This window comes from Oculina patagonica, chromosome 6, assembly GCF_052425735.1.
Source record: "Oculina patagonica isolate OP01 chromosome 6, crgOcupat, whole genome shotgun sequence".
Taxonomy (NCBI): Eukaryota; Metazoa; Cnidaria; class Anthozoa; order Scleractinia; family Oculinidae; genus Oculina; species Oculina patagonica.
The window spans coordinates 3382323-3397220 of record NC_135763.1 but is presented as its reverse complement, the minus strand read 5'-3'; the positions used below and the strand labels follow the sequence as shown (position 1 = coordinate 3397220).

At 38.0% G+C, this 14898-nt stretch overlaps 2 protein-coding genes across 3 annotated transcripts in view; both read left to right on the top strand.

Moving 5' to 3' along the window:
* Positions 1–62: 62 nt before the first annotated feature.
* Positions 63–14898, top strand: part of LOC144656156 (minichromosome maintenance domain-containing protein 2-like) — a 17027-nt gene continuing 2191 nt past the window's right edge. The window contains exons 1-20 of one of the 2 annotated variants that reach the window (XR_013571270.1): positions 63–492; positions 2197–2257; positions 2403–2461; positions 2924–3027; positions 3860–3955; positions 4507–4611; positions 4978–5045; positions 5253–5357; positions 5597–5706; positions 6156–6173; positions 6406–6475; positions 7315–7368; positions 7730–7996; positions 8632–8721; positions 9209–9381; positions 9493–9524; positions 9683–9830; positions 10155–10300; positions 10509–10554; positions 14158–14221. Coding sequence is in view for 1 of the 2 variants with exons in the window: in XM_078516388.1 (XP_078372514.1) it covers positions 388–492; positions 2197–2257; positions 2403–2461; positions 2924–3027; positions 3860–3955; positions 4507–4611; positions 4978–5045; positions 5253–5357; positions 5597–5706; positions 6156–6173; positions 6406–6475; positions 7315–7368; positions 7730–7996; positions 8632–8721; positions 9209–9381; positions 9493–9524; positions 9683–9830; positions 10155–10300; positions 10509–10554; positions 14158–14221 (1921 nt within the window). In the remaining variant the exon portion in view is untranslated. The remainder of the gene's footprint in view (positions 493–2196; positions 2258–2402; positions 2462–2923; positions 3028–3859; positions 3956–4506; positions 4612–4977; positions 5046–5252; positions 5358–5596; positions 5707–6155; positions 6174–6405; positions 6476–7314; positions 7369–7729; positions 7997–8631; positions 8722–9208; positions 9382–9492; positions 9525–9682; positions 9831–10154; positions 10301–10508; positions 10555–14157; positions 14222–14898) is intronic. The other variant, XM_078516388.1, reaches the window with a different exon arrangement.
* On the top strand, positions 10586–14139 carry LOC144656159 (histidine N-acetyltransferase-like). Its single transcript, XM_078516390.1, has one exon. It carries the CDS (start codon positions 12937–12939, stop codon positions 13888–13890), a length of 954 nt encoding a protein of 317 aa, XP_078372516.1. The 5' UTR covers positions 10586–12936; the 3' UTR covers positions 13891–14139.

The following is a 14898-nucleotide window of genomic DNA, read 5'->3' as shown; positions in this document are numbered from 1 at the left end:
CTGGGACGGAATGTAAGGGTCTTCATGCATTTCGAAGCGCATTTTGTTCAACAAATATATACAAAATCGTGTTCATCTGTGCTGCGAAGTGTTTTTTTTTGTGACTATTTATTCACCTGTAAGCTTTTCATCGATTTTGGTGTCGCAGGAGTAGAAGTTATAGGACTGAAAACGGCGCGCATATATTTTGTACCCTCGAACGCTCCGACTGCGCTCCGTGCATGACGCGCGGACGACGCGCGTTGGTCGAAGAAAAGGCGGGAAAGTCTAACGCCGGCTGCCAAATGCCACGCGTACCACTGCTGTAAATAATCGATGGGTAAACATGTAGTTTTTGTTATTTCTTTGTTTATTCTCAGGTATTTTATAGGTTTTTAGAAAACTGGAATGGAGACAAAGAGTATCTCAGAAGTAGCATTCGAATGGCTGTGTGAATGTGGAGCTTTTGACCAGCTCAAAAAGCAATGTGAATGCTATACAGCAGATTTTGCGGTAAGTGTTCGAGGTGATGTACTGATGTATACAAAGTTTGCAGTTTTATATTGGGCAGTAACAGCAACTGGAGTACATTTAAGTTGACTACAAACGAGAGTAATTGGGTGATTGAGGTCCAATTACTAAATTGAGTCATTTAATTACAAAAAAGTTGTAATTGGACACCCACACCCTCTCGTGCTGATGTGAGGCATGTAAAGAACCAATCAAAATCTAGAATTTTGACATACCGGTACGTAGCTGCAATTATTCGACAAATATATGGTTAGGAAGTCCTTGTTACTTATGATTTAATCCTAACATATGACATACCGGTAGTTCGCTATATTATGTAGACCTTGTCACTGTTTTCGACATGCAGGCAACGCTGTCAGAATTTACAGTGTTTGTATGGGAATCCAATGGCAAATATTAAAAAAAAAATTCTGAACAACTTATGAATCATAAAGTAAAGATACTAAGGAAAGGATTGTATTTTTTTGACATGGTTTGCAGGAAAAATGTATGAAAAATTAAAAACATAACTGAACGCTTCAAACTTGGTGAATAAAAACTTTTGCGTACGTAATACAGCATATTTTGAACAAATGTTCATCATTAGAGAGGTAAACTCTGATATGCCTATCTATATATTGAACAGAACAAATGCCGGGAAAAAAACCAGATGCCCCGAGCGGGATTCAAACCCACGACACTCCGATCTCATGAATGGTGCTCTAACCACTGAGCTACCAAGGCAACCACAGTGGAGTGAGTCAAATATTTGCTATAAAGGAAACATTGATCACAAGACATTTGCTCCCAGGCCTCTTGGACTGTGAATTGCTTCTGTTGACTGTCGAGACGCATGCTCATCAGACCAGATGTTATAGACCACTACAAAATATGTATGTAATACAGCATATTTCAAACAAATGTTAATCATCAGAGAGGTAAACTCTCTCGCATGCATCACAACTATCAACAGATGGCATCGAAAACCATGACAAGGTCTATTAGACTTGGGCTCTGCTCAAAAGGAGTTATTGGACATCTTGCAAAGCCTTGCAGAACTAGCATTTATCCATATGTGAAAATAGGAGGGGGACACTAGGGCTGCAGAGCATTAACACTGCAATAGCACAAACAAATTTAAAAAAATGCAAGACTATGTCATTGTTAGCCTGTATAGCCAGTAGTTTTGTTGTTGCGCAGGCAAAAAAAGAGAAGGAAAAATAAGTGACAGGACTCAGGTGAAGCCCAAATTTGAGCCTCTAGAGCTGGCAGCTTTAACTTGAGGTGGGTCAACGTCATGGCTAGTCTGGTGTCGTGGCCCACTGGGGGACTGGGCTATTCGCTGGTGCTTGGCTTGTGACTAGCTGTCAAAAGCAGGGTGTTCCTTTTGACTGATAGACTTAAAGTCTTGAGTTGTTTTGAGTGCATATTCAAGTGTGTTATTTTTGACTGCCTGTCTGGACAGTGTGCCCAGCTGATGGCCATTGCTTGAGGGTTCTCTGTTGGAAAGGCACCCTGCTGGAGTGGCAGGTTTCACATTGGCTCATGATGTGTTAGTCTCTATTCAGTGGGGGTGGGGGGAGGTCAAGGGACTTGCAGAGCCCTTGAGTTACTTGGGGCACCTTATCTTGCAAGTCCAGACAGATATATATATAGCAATTTTCAGACAATAAATTCTGACATTACACGTTTCTTGTTTTTACTCAGGAAAAGACTGTTTACAGATTTGTTCTTGAAATGGACCTGATGCATTTGCTAGATTTTAATGGTATGCCTGTTAGTCATGAGACTCTTAGAATTATTCTAAGAGTCACTAAGTTTGAAAAGATGTATTATTTGACTGTATGGTCACTTCTCCCATTTCCTGCTAAACCAAATAAAGAATGGTTTGCATCTGCACCATTTTTTTGCAGCTGCACTTGGAAATCTGGTAATAACTGAGCCTTTGAATGCCATCAATGTGTTTCAAGAGGTAATTGAAGGAGTATATTTTTGTAGACCAACAATATAAAATTATTATGTTCAGAGTTTGAACTTTTGTAATTTCTTGTTTCTTGTTTGGCTGGGCTGTGCTTCTTTCCTGTGAACACATTTAATCACAGGAAATGTTTTAGTATAAAATGATTACTAGCCAGAAATTGTGTGAGCATGCCAAGATAGCCTGAGAGTAACATTAACTTTGTCAATGAAAATGTTATTAGCAGCAAAATCATCAGCCCAAAAATATCATTTTGCTTTTTTCCATTTCTGTTATTCCAACAAAAATCCTGATTTAACCTGTGAAATTTGGAAGAATTTTTGGATTGTTCAAAAACATGAAATCAATTTGAATTTTCTGTCAGCTGCTTTATACATGTACCCATACATTGTGGGAACCCTGTGAAATGAACAATAAATAACTGTTAATTTTTGTTCCCCCAAATGAAATTCACAGGTCTGCTATGTTATCATTCATACCCTGTCCTGGATACCAGATTTGTTGTTCCCATCACAAGTGCTTGCTGTTGTCAGGTTTTCTTCAGTTTCACCACATCAAGAGTAGGTTTATGCTTTATTTAGAATGTTTGTAAACCTCTAGTCCATGCTTAGTGGCTGCTGTATACAGTCTTTTGCAACAACAACTGTATTTGGTATCCCCATACATGTTTTTATGTGTGGTTACCACAAAATATGACAATCTGCTAATAACACAGCTGAAAGTACTTCCATTTTAGCAGAGCTCCCAGCAGCCCAAAGGGCCACAGAGCAGAGCCCCATACCCATAGATTAACAGACCTATGCTTTTGGTTTTTCATGGTCATCATGGCTAGCGGTATGGTTCGTGGGCACATGCGAAGACGTCGCCCCAACATGGAGGCCATACTCCAGAAATAGGTTTAAGGTTTACCGTTATGGTTGATGTCAGCTTACATCTTTGATATTGGACATCCATTTCATGGTCAATTGACAGCTGTCAAAACAAGGTATCCACTGACCAGTACCACATGACCATATCGCGGGCTCACATTTAGAACTCATTGAGGTCGAATGTTTTTTTGAAGTTTACCGCTGACCAAGTAATGGTTTACATTGGATCACGGGCTCAAGTGCTATATTTTTTCCTGTTTTCAGTCAGTAAATTCGGATTTTCGAAAAGGGCGAAGTAAATAACCGGGGAGCTCCGCTTTCAGGCTTGGCTAAATCTATTTAATATTTCATTTTACTCCACAAGACCTACTAAAAACAAGTTTCACCCATAAAATGCAGTAATCCAAGATGGAGGCCATATTGTTTAACATGCACAGTGCCGATATGATATCTAGGTAATGAGGTAACTAGTTACTTACCATGCCAAGACAACTAAACTAGTTTTGTTAATCTTGGGTGGCAGGTGTGTAAGCAGCAAGAACCTTGCTGGAAATGGTCAACCTAATCTTGTAAAGATTGTTGGTATTGTAACAGGAATCACAGCTGTCACCCAGTACACGTGAGTAAATAGTGCAAGTTATAGAAGACTTGTATGCTGACGTCCAAGCTTACTTTATATACAATGTAAAGAGGACAGGTACTGTTGTCCCGGCCTTATTCAGGACTGTTCTCTTAGTCATGATCATTATGATAGTGAAGGAATACCAAAATAACAGACATTCAGAAATAAGAAGTCTACTTATGTAAGGCACAGTCTGTGGTCTTCTTCGGAGACTCGTAGCTCAAGAACAAGAGCTCAGCCCTTGCCATATTTTCATTTACCCTTGTATTTTCCTTTGGGGAAGATGTCAAACTCTCACTCTTCCAAAACATGGGTGTATAAATGTGCTATGGCAAATATGCCAGCCAGGAGTAATTAAACTGAGATAGACTATGGTTAGTGCCCTGGCCATCCAAGAGGAGTAGCAATACACAAGGTCATTCATTAATAACAAGCTATCTTTACAGCAGATATTATCATGTAGCAGATAACCTGTACTGACAATACATCCTAGTATTGAAAAAAAAAATGAGTGTAGTTTTGACAGAATCTATGTCTTGTTTTTTTAGCCAGAGTGCAAGATTTTATTGTCCTCTATCTGACTGCTTTGGTTCCTCTAAATATTGTTATATCAGAGTTCATTTGGCTGGAAAAACTGAGAATGTAACTGTAAGGTAAGTTGGATATATGAGATCTAAAGAAAAACCTTTTCCATTAAGTTCTTGCATCAACACTGATTGATGCAAGCAAGTTTATTCTAGACAATGAGAAAATAAGACACCTTCCAATTTATGTTCCTGACTTGTATACTTACAGTTCTTCTAGAGCTTTTTTATAAGTAAGCAGTGAAGAAAAATATTTTAGTCAGTTAACTTAAAATTCAAACTCTTAAACCTGAAGGTTGTATTAAAAGGAGAGAAAGAGCCACAGGCCAGGGTTTTTTGATTTGAGAGTCTTTTTCTTACTCTTAAGACTAAAGCCAGTGGACTGGATAAATGGCAATGTTAATGCATTTTATTATTCACTATTGCATTTGTTAGAAGTGATTTTGTGTGCAGATATTGTGGATGCTCTCTTATTGAAGATGTCACTTGCCGTACTTTAGCAGGTAACTGTCAAGTTAAACCGTTATTAGAAACCTTAGCTTAGAAAATTGTTGCCAGACGAGTGTAAGTTCTATTATTTTTCTTGCTACCGCCACTGCATGTCTCAGTGTAAATTTCTGGTGTTGACTAGCAAGATAATCTTTAAATTTAGAATGTGGTCACATCGTGTTTAATAAACAGTCACTACAATGTTTTTGTTTTGTTGTCAGATAAGTGCATTGTTCAAGTAATATCTCCCTCGACAGTAGACAAGAAGCTGTGGATCAACTCAGATGATGGACAATTCTACCAAGCTATCCCAATCTATGTCCGAGGTGAAGAGAACTTAAATGTTTTCTGTCATTATTTTGTAAAATGCACTGTTTTGAAAAGTCTCATTAACTACTGCATTGACTTTTTTCTTTGATTTACATTTTTTGTCAGTGTAACTGACAGTTGTGTTTTGTTTTCTCTTTTCTATTCTCTACTTACTTTGCTCCCGGCCTCAAGAGTCCTCATGGGCCCGATGAGGATAAGTACTAACTTTGCTCTTTTTAATTATCTCCTGGGAAAGATGAACTTATCAAGGAAGTTCAGATTGGCTGCTACTTTTCATTTGTTGTTTTACCTTCCTGTGAAATTCAGGAAACTTCTGTGCACTTTCAGTGTACTCCAGTCTTTGAGGTAAGATGTTGAGGACTGCCTCCCTAATTATCTACTTGTATAGTAAATATGGTAATATAAATATATTTAGCATCCGGCTCATGTTAATTCGCTGGTTCAATATCTTGTTTTGTTGAATACAGTACCATAAAATTTCAATGGTGAATGTAAAATTGGTGACCCCTTATTTCTATATCTCAAGCTTTGATAAGGTTATGGAACTCATTGTAGAGCATCTCATAAACACCCCCCCCCCCCCCCTAGACACTTTAATAAAGGTTTTGTTTCTGTAGTTCATCAATAGAATTGATTTTAGTTTTAATAAAAGTGTTATTTACCAAGTACCCATATTTGTACTTCTTTGAACAGTACTGTAGTAAACCAGCACTAAAATCACCTGCAGTGGACATTTAGCTCTTGTTTGAGATAATTTATTTAAGCAACTAATTCAATTATGTATGTCTTCACAGGCAAATAACATAGAGAAGGTAAGAAAAAATAAATGGATATTTCCTTGCACTAATAATTATAATTACTTTATTATTGTGTTGGCTGCGGTGGTTTCTGAGAAGAAGTTGGCAGGTATAAAATGAGATTTCAGTACTAAATATTGATAGTTTTGTCTTGATGCAATAACTTCTAAATTAAATAGTGGAGCTTTAATTATACTTGCCTAATTTAGCTTTAAAGGTGTTGTGAAACTCTCTTTTTACCTCATAGATTAATCCTAGTCCATTCCTCAGTCTACTGCCATCCAATTTGCCAGAGAGAATAGAGATGCTATATAAAGGTAATGTTAGAAGTGATAACATGTTTTTAAGGGTTGTAGCTGCAGGTTAGGATGCTAGCTGTTATATAGCTGGAAAATTTTCCCCAACAGTGACAGTGTACGCTGTTGTTTGCTACTTTGAGGTCACATGATATCTAACAATAAAACTGTTTCCCGCCAAAAGTTTCTGAGGGGCAACACTGCAAAATCTATGACATCAGAGTGTAAAAGTGCACTGCTGCTCACCGTTTTTCTTAGTCTTCATTGTGCTAACTTCAATTTGTGCCAACTTGATGACTGGTCCCTCGGGAAACCAGTTAATTTTGTTTCCCGAGAATCTCAATGTTTCCTGAGGTGGAGCTGAGGGAAACATTGAGATTCTCGGGAAACGAAATTACATACATACATACATACATACATACATAGACTTTATTTCATCTCGAATTTTAGAGTAGCTTTAAATATAATATTTATATTGTAGCTAATATCTTCGAGAAAAATAAATAATAATAATATAAAAAAATGTAAAATGCAAAATGTGAAAAAAAAAATAGTAAATGTAACTAAACAAAAGTCATTCCCTGAATGTTCCTTTTAAACTCTGTAAAGTCACATGTTCTTAGACAGTCAGGTAACGTATTCCATTGTGTAGCTGAGTAGTAGGAAAAAGAACTGAGGCCAAAGCTTGTTGTTCTAGGCTTACAAAGGGACAAAATGTTATTGCCACGTAGATCGTAACGGGAGGACCGAAGTGAGAACATATTTTTCATGTAAACTGGAAAATGGGGGAAAAACAGCTGTTTCCCTCGGGACCAGTCATTTAGCGTATTATATATTTTTGTTTACTGTTTACTATTTAGACAGAGAGGACTCACCTTGGAGTTTTGTTGCCAGTCTAGCTTACTGCTTTGGAGGTAGACTATCTTGTGATGATCTCATACAAAAGCTTGGTAGAAGAAAGATTGTTTTTAAGGCTGTGATCTAAATGCCCAATTTCAGGTTTCTACATGTAGGTGGTCTGAATGAGACTTGGTTTTTTAAAACATTTTAAGTTAAAACAGAAGATCATAATTGACTGTGGAAAAAAACTTTTCTTTGTATTGTTGTTTCAATTCCGTCCTAGTTGATGGATTTGTCAAACTTACAAATGACTCATAAAGCAATGATAAGGGAAATCACATACAAATAGATCAGCATAAAACCATTTCTAAACGCATTCTGTTATGCTTTTAGAATGTAAAAAGTGTCTCATGTTTGATGGTTGTTTATGTACAGGCTCTGTGACACCTCCTGGTACATTCTTTCAACTGAAGATGTTCATGCTGATGTGCCTGCTGCTGCTTCACTCCCCTGAGGATGCTAAACAAGCTCACTCCAAAAACCTTCACTTGCTTGTTATTGCTGATGATCTTCTCAGGATTCAACGGCTTTTGTTGTATGGAGCGTCGTTTGCAAAGAGAATGCTTGTTTACTCGCCCATCAGTGATTTGTTTCCATCTTGTTGTCGCGATCCTTTTGGCTCTGACACTTGCATGGTTAATGGTTAGTCATTAGTTTTCTTTTTCAAGTGGTCGTATTAATAGGAAAAATTTATAAAAAAAAACAACAAAACAAAAACAAATAAAGGTTGGATACCCCAAAAGCTGGCGGTTGGTCACATCAATGAGGTTGTCATATCAGAGGTTTTCAGAATATATCTATTTATCTTTAATCTGTAGTACCTATGTAATTAGTGTTACGTGTAAATAAAGTTGCATTATTAAAAAAAAAAAAAAATAGACTGAACTTTTACTCGGACCAAAAATAAAGGCCATAATAACGGGCTGGTTGTATCAACGGGGTCGTGACAAGGTGGGGCCCCACTGCACATGTTGTTTGAACCATATTCAGGAGCTATTTGATCCAAGTATTTGTCATCTAAGTTAGACGCTTACAAGGAGATTATTGATATAAACAGACTACTACAACATCACTGTTACAGTGATGTTGTAGTAGTATTGTATATAACATGATTGTGTAAAATAGTGTTGTTGTTGTTCAACTTAGTAAAACATCTTGTATGGAGGTGTTACTGCCAAAGAGTAAGTGTGTTAGATTGAATTTGGATTCAAAGGTTTGAGGTTCCACCCTCACAGTCGCACTGATGTCGTATTTTTGCTTTAATGTTATTGTTGCAGCTGGATGTGTTTCTTTGGCAACTGATGGTATCTGTGTTATTCCAAATGCAGCTCCTCTAAAAAAGGATCAAAAGGACAAACTTCAAAATGGTATTGATTACTTGCATTCAGCTTCATTTACCTTCTTGAAATATTAACTGTTACTGTTGCATTCATGGTAAGTATCGTGTCAAAAAGTAATCTTCATACTGAACTGCCTCTCATCACTTAATGTAAATATTTTGAATCATTACAACAACAACAACAACAACATCCTTTATTTAAACACGATATAACAACAACAGGCTTGCTTGAGGGGTTCTGTTTCTAGCTAACTACCTATGTACTTTACCCAGTCTTTTACATAAGTCTGATGCGCATTTCTTAATTCCCCCAAAAGACCAATTTGCATGGAAGAAGGCAAGTCTTGCTTGCGAAGACATACATGGAGGTCAAATACACAAACTGCTATAATATCTCACTCTTAAGGGATGGTGACCTGCAAACTTATGCTTAGACCAAACCTTCCTATTTTAAGATCAGTAAGCGACGCGATAAAGGCTCATCAGTGAATGTATTTGCATTTGCTCCTTCTAAGCCTTAGAGAATGGCTCCATAACGGTGAAGGTACCAGAGAAGTATTGGGCCTGCCAAGGTCACCAGCTGTCCGTGCCACTATGCTGCAGTGTTTGGGCGTGTTCTGAACCAACACAGAAAACTGGACACCAAGCAGTGTTTGATCCTGTGTTAAACCCAGGTCACACAATTAAGGTATATTATTATCCCTAAAGGTGCTTACAAATGTGCTTATTCAATTCTTTAACATATAAACGGTTCAGTCGCTTTTGATAGTTCTTTTTACCAACATGCGCTTCTTTGTAGGACTGTTCCACTTTGCCAAGAGCCTTTGTAGAGTAAGTGCCTTCCCTTGTCTTTGACGTGACGTTTTATCTTCTAAAGATAGCTGTCTGATAGTACGTGGATGTACCCCAGTTTAAATGTTACGTGTAAGCAGCAGAACAACTCCCATGCTTTTTAAAACTCGTGTTGTCTGGATATTTTATATCTGTAGCCAGTTTTCGCTAGTGATTAACTTGAGTGGATCAGTCGAACATGTCGACAACTCTGATGAGTCCGTGAGTGAGGAGGTGTTAAGGAAAGCGATGGAGTACATAGAAGACGAAACATCGTTATACATCAGTGATGAGGAAATGAGCCAGGTATAGTCAGTTTACTATACAAAATTAGACGAGAACTCGTGGTTTTGGTATGATCTTCATATTTATTCAAGTACAACAACAGGGTTCTACCTAGAGGGAAAAATTACTTGTACGGTATTTTATTGGAGCTTGTGTTTGATGAAACACACGTGATGATTTGTGAACCCCTAATCGTCATTCTTTACCAATTCCCCTTTACTCTTAAAGACGACACCAGACATTCAGTGCATTACCACTGGATTTTGTACGCCCCTCCCCCTTCCTCGTCGTAGGCTCATTAATGTTAGTATGTAACATGAATTAGTAATGTGTATCCATTTTTAGTTCCTTCACTATGCTGGACGTCAACATGTTAGCCTGACCGCGGCAGCACAAGATCTTATTCAAGGTTATTACCTAGCAAGCAGGCGAACCAGAAACTCTCATTCAACAGGAGGCTCAGACTTTGCAGCTTCTGCACTACAGACTCTGTAAGTCTATTTGCATCTGCTCGCTTGTGCTTCCTCAGATCTTTAAAGTAAACTACAGTAGAATACAACTCTCATTGAATTGGACCTGTATTACGCCTAGTGTAATTATTTATTATTTTATTGTTTTCTCAGTAATGTCGTTTCAGATCGTGAATCACAAAACAGTTGTAACCTTTTGTTTGTACAACAAGCGTGCTTTATTTTTTAGAACCAGCCTGGCTATCGCTCATGCCAAGTTAGCACTCAGATCAGAGGTAAGTAAACACCATTTTTTTTAATAACATTCCTGGACTAACTTGGAAAACTCTAGGTTTTGAAACGTTGTCATTTACTGTATATAAAATGGATCATATTTGAACTGTGTGTAATATGGGTGGGTAATGTATTAAACATTAGCCGACTGATTATATTTTACTGTTGTTCGTGCCCGTTGTGTCGATTAATTGGTAAGTGAACTTTCCAGCGATGTCTAGAGCCCTTTTTGATATTCAGTAGACTTGTCCATTAAACTCCAAACATGTCCAGTGCGTAGGTTTGTGATTATTTTGATTCTTCAAAAGCCTAACAAAAAATAAATAAGAATTTAATGTGATTGTTTTTCTTGTGAATAAAACTACCTAAGAAGTCAAGTTTTCACGCGCTCCGTCCTTCGCGTTAGATTTCCTAAGGCAAGTCAATAGAAACAACAGATGTAATCGCATTGTTGGCACAATTTTGTTTGGACTAATTTATACATATGACGTTTACGTTGGATCCGAGCTTAACATTTATTTTCCAATGAATTATAAATAGAAAATAAAGAATAGTATAGAAGTCACATTTTAGTTCTAAAAAGAGCATTTGGTGCGTCAACAGTATGTCATTGATGACACAAATAAGCGTTTGGAGGCGGGAAAATGCGTATTAATTTTATAAACAGTATACAATGGCCTCAGAGCTCGTGCAGCCGCTGATTTCCCGAGTCAAGCTTTGAACATAATGAGGACATCCCAGTCCTCATAAATCCGTTGACTGAATAATTTCATAAAGTCCGGAATTGACCAAAAAGGAAACATGTACACGAGAACGATTCAGTACCGTTCACTTGAGTGTACTTTCTGTTATGTGGGTGGCTTTGTTTCTATATTTACTGAATTTGTATATAATTTAAGTCGCCTGGGATTTGCTGCTTCTCATTATTTTTCGACGGATTATATTGTAAATACCATTCCGTTTATAAGCAAGAAACCTTTTATTCGACAAGTAAAATGACACTGTTTTATATTTTACAGTATTTTATTAAAAGAAAGTTGACGTTTTACACGTGACTTGTGCTGAATTGGCACCAAAAGCACTTTTAAGACACGTTTAAGGCTGTTTAGGTGAGCGTGGGTTAAAATCAATTGGCACAAATCAGCTGCTCATTGACTATTAATGATGCAAAGCAAGCGATTTACAGTATTGTTTTGGCTATTTTCAGGTTTTTGAAACAGTTTAACGAAACTAAATAATAAATATGAATTTACAGTGGCATGTCCACAGAGTGTTACTTCATCTACTGTTTCTAGATCGAAGTTGGAGTTTCGAAGTGTTGGTAAACTGGTGATTCTCGTTTTATAGGTTTGGTGAGAATGAGGCTGATCATGAGTCGCTAATTCAGAGTCAAATAATAGATATAGAAAATACATAGGCTTAACACAGTCAAGAGTTTTCAACGCCGATAAACGGTAGCTAAGATTCGCATTGCTTTTTTCCAATTTGTTAAAATATATACCATGTATTTTAATCTACTGATAGTTGATGCGCTTGAATCAGTTATAAAATGGTCGAAAACGATTATAAATCGCAGTTTTTGGACTGAGAAGCAATTCGTGAGAACTAGCCGTCTGTTTGTACGTTGGAGTGCGAATCAAAACAAAGTATCTTCTTAACCGTTCATAAACACAACCATTGTATTTTAAATACCTGCTAAGCGGCATGCATAAATAATTTCGGTAAAAATTGCTGTTTTTCGTTCCGCGATTACTCAAATCGTGTCGAAACAAATAGTCGATATAATTAATATAGTCGCGGGTTCTGTTGTGTGTGGGTTCTGCTTCAAGAAAACTCAAGAAAATTCAGTTTAAAAAAGCGATCTCCCACCAAGACGAAGCAGACGCCCGGTGAATAATGTTTTCAATTCAATTGTAATAAAACTGATTTTGAGGTTTCGGATACGCCGACAGCTAGCCGACAAAAAAATAGAGTTTTTGATTTATATCTATTTTTGATTTTTCGAAAAAAAAAAGTAACTGTTCCTTGCAAGAAAATAGCCTTCTTTTTCTAACTTTTAACTTATTATTATCATTTTTACCAGGACTCGTTGTTTTGACTTCGTTTTCGTATATTGTTCATTTTTGACATGATGCGGGATTAAAGTTCAATTATTTGGAATTACAAAACGATCAGTATGCATTGTTAAAAACTGCTAAAATTAAACTTTCTTTTGTTGGAAGTAACGTTTTTCGTTCCAGTCACCTGCCTTTGCTCCCAATAATAGTTACTTTTTCACACGAGTTAGAATTTAAATATGTTTTGGAAAAAGGTTCCTTGCATTTTCACACACTACCAACTCAAAACGACGAAGCCTTTCTGCATAGCGCTCGGGGAAACGAATCATGAAGGAAATAACTATTCGAAAAGCGGTGGCGACTGACTTTGCAGCCGTGCTGGAGATGTCGGAAGGAATTTACAGCGGCCATGATTACTTCCCGTGTGTTTTTCACCAGTGGCTGGCCAAGCCGAATCGCACGATTTTTGTCGCTCAGTATGGAGAAAAGCTCGTCGGGCTGAGAGCTATTCACATCGTGGACCAAGGCAAGACGTTTATCAGCCAGGGCCTGCGAATTCATCCCAGATTCCGAGGATTGGGCTTGAGCACTCGATTGATCGACGCCATTCACGAGCACATACGACGCGAGTATCCCAGGGTTTGCAGAGAACGCTTCACTACCAAGTCCGACAACATCGAACGACTTGCCATTCAGAAGAAGTACGGCGACACTGGCTTGTGTGAGCGCGACATTTTGGCCTTTTACGTCAACAGGGAAACTTTGAATCCACAGCATCTCGAGGAGGTGGCGGGCAATTTTGACGTGAATGTCAAACCATGTACGAGAATGTTTCTGTACAATTCCATTCTGAGCGATTCAGTGGCAAACATGTTTCCTGGGCGTACGATCATCGTCGACTGGGAACCTTTCGAAGCTCTCCGATCCAATATCGATTGCATTTTTGAAGACGTCGACTGCGTTTTTTCGGACCGAGATGCGGACGATTGCTCTCGTGGTCAGTTACCGAAGTCATTCGCTCATGGTCGGCGCTCGCCCCGAGTACAGCACATGCACTGGGTGGCATCCATTTACACAGAAGACCCAATCATGTTCCAAGTGCACGTTGTTCAGCAGCTGAGGAGCGCATGTGAGCAAGTGAAAGGGGATTTCATCTTCTCCACTTTTCACAAGGAGCGTCACACTAAGTGGGGCAAGAAGCTTCTGGAAGAGACGATCGGTTTAAAACCGGTGGAATTCTTCCGTGATTTTGGATTGATGATGTTTGAACGGAAATTTTAATGACTAGTGAACTGCAGTAATGTAAATTCTTGTCCTCCAAAGTATAAAATGTTGTTAGCAAAGCAATTTTAATTACTGAAAAGATTAGTATTTTACTTGTACAGAAGTATAATTATCATTTTTTGAAATGCAAATAATAAAGTAACAGTGGGACGATTAGCTGTTTACGCTTAGTATATTTTAAATCTTATGACTTCGAACTTTCCCAAGCTTTCCTGAAATCTTGAATTTTAACCACAGAAAGGCTGTATTTCTTTTTATTTTAAGGTATCGGAAGAAGATGCTGTTGTAGCTATCGTACTATACGAGGACTCTGTCAAATGGAAATACGGTAATACCGTAAAATTGCTATTGTAGGACACCCCTCCCCCCTCCCACGACTACAGGACCCCTGGTTGTCAACCCGTCAGTCTGGTAACTTAAAATGTTTCGGTTCGAAGCCGTCGTAATTGGCGTTTTTTCTTTTTCGATTTGACGATATTTTTCGGCATTTAAAAAACTTTAATATATCGTGAGACAACTCGTTATCGTGTTAAGGCTAATTAACCCACTATGCTTTATTTGAATCGCGAGGATGAAAATCGGTTGCAGTGCAACAACTGTTTTATAAATGGGATCGATTTTTCTCCGTGCACTCATTTTCTTGTTGAATTTGGGTCAAATCGGGATGACAAATTATAGGGTGTACATGAGCCTATGAACGACGAGTTGGATTGTTGAATTGTCCCATTAATTCTAATTTACACATACGCACTCATCAACCCGATTTGTCCGGCGCAATAAGTAATCGGCGAGTGTGAATGACGATCAGTAGTATAGAGGGAGTCACACAAATACCACCTCGAATTAGACGCTTTTATCGCAGCTGGAGTTCGTTTTTTAGCAAGTTTTAATGAGTCACGGTAAATTCCCCGACTTTGTTTACCCACGCGGAAAAAACAAAATTTGCATACCATGTTCAGGCAAGCCCTTGACATGTTCAAACAAGCCCGTGACTGTCACGTCACG

Excerpts from the sequence above, each read along its gene's own strand:
- LOC144656159 (XM_078516390.1), top strand. The coding sequence starts at position 12,937 with ATGAAGGAAATAACTATTCGAAAAGCGGTGGCGACTGACTTTGCAGCC.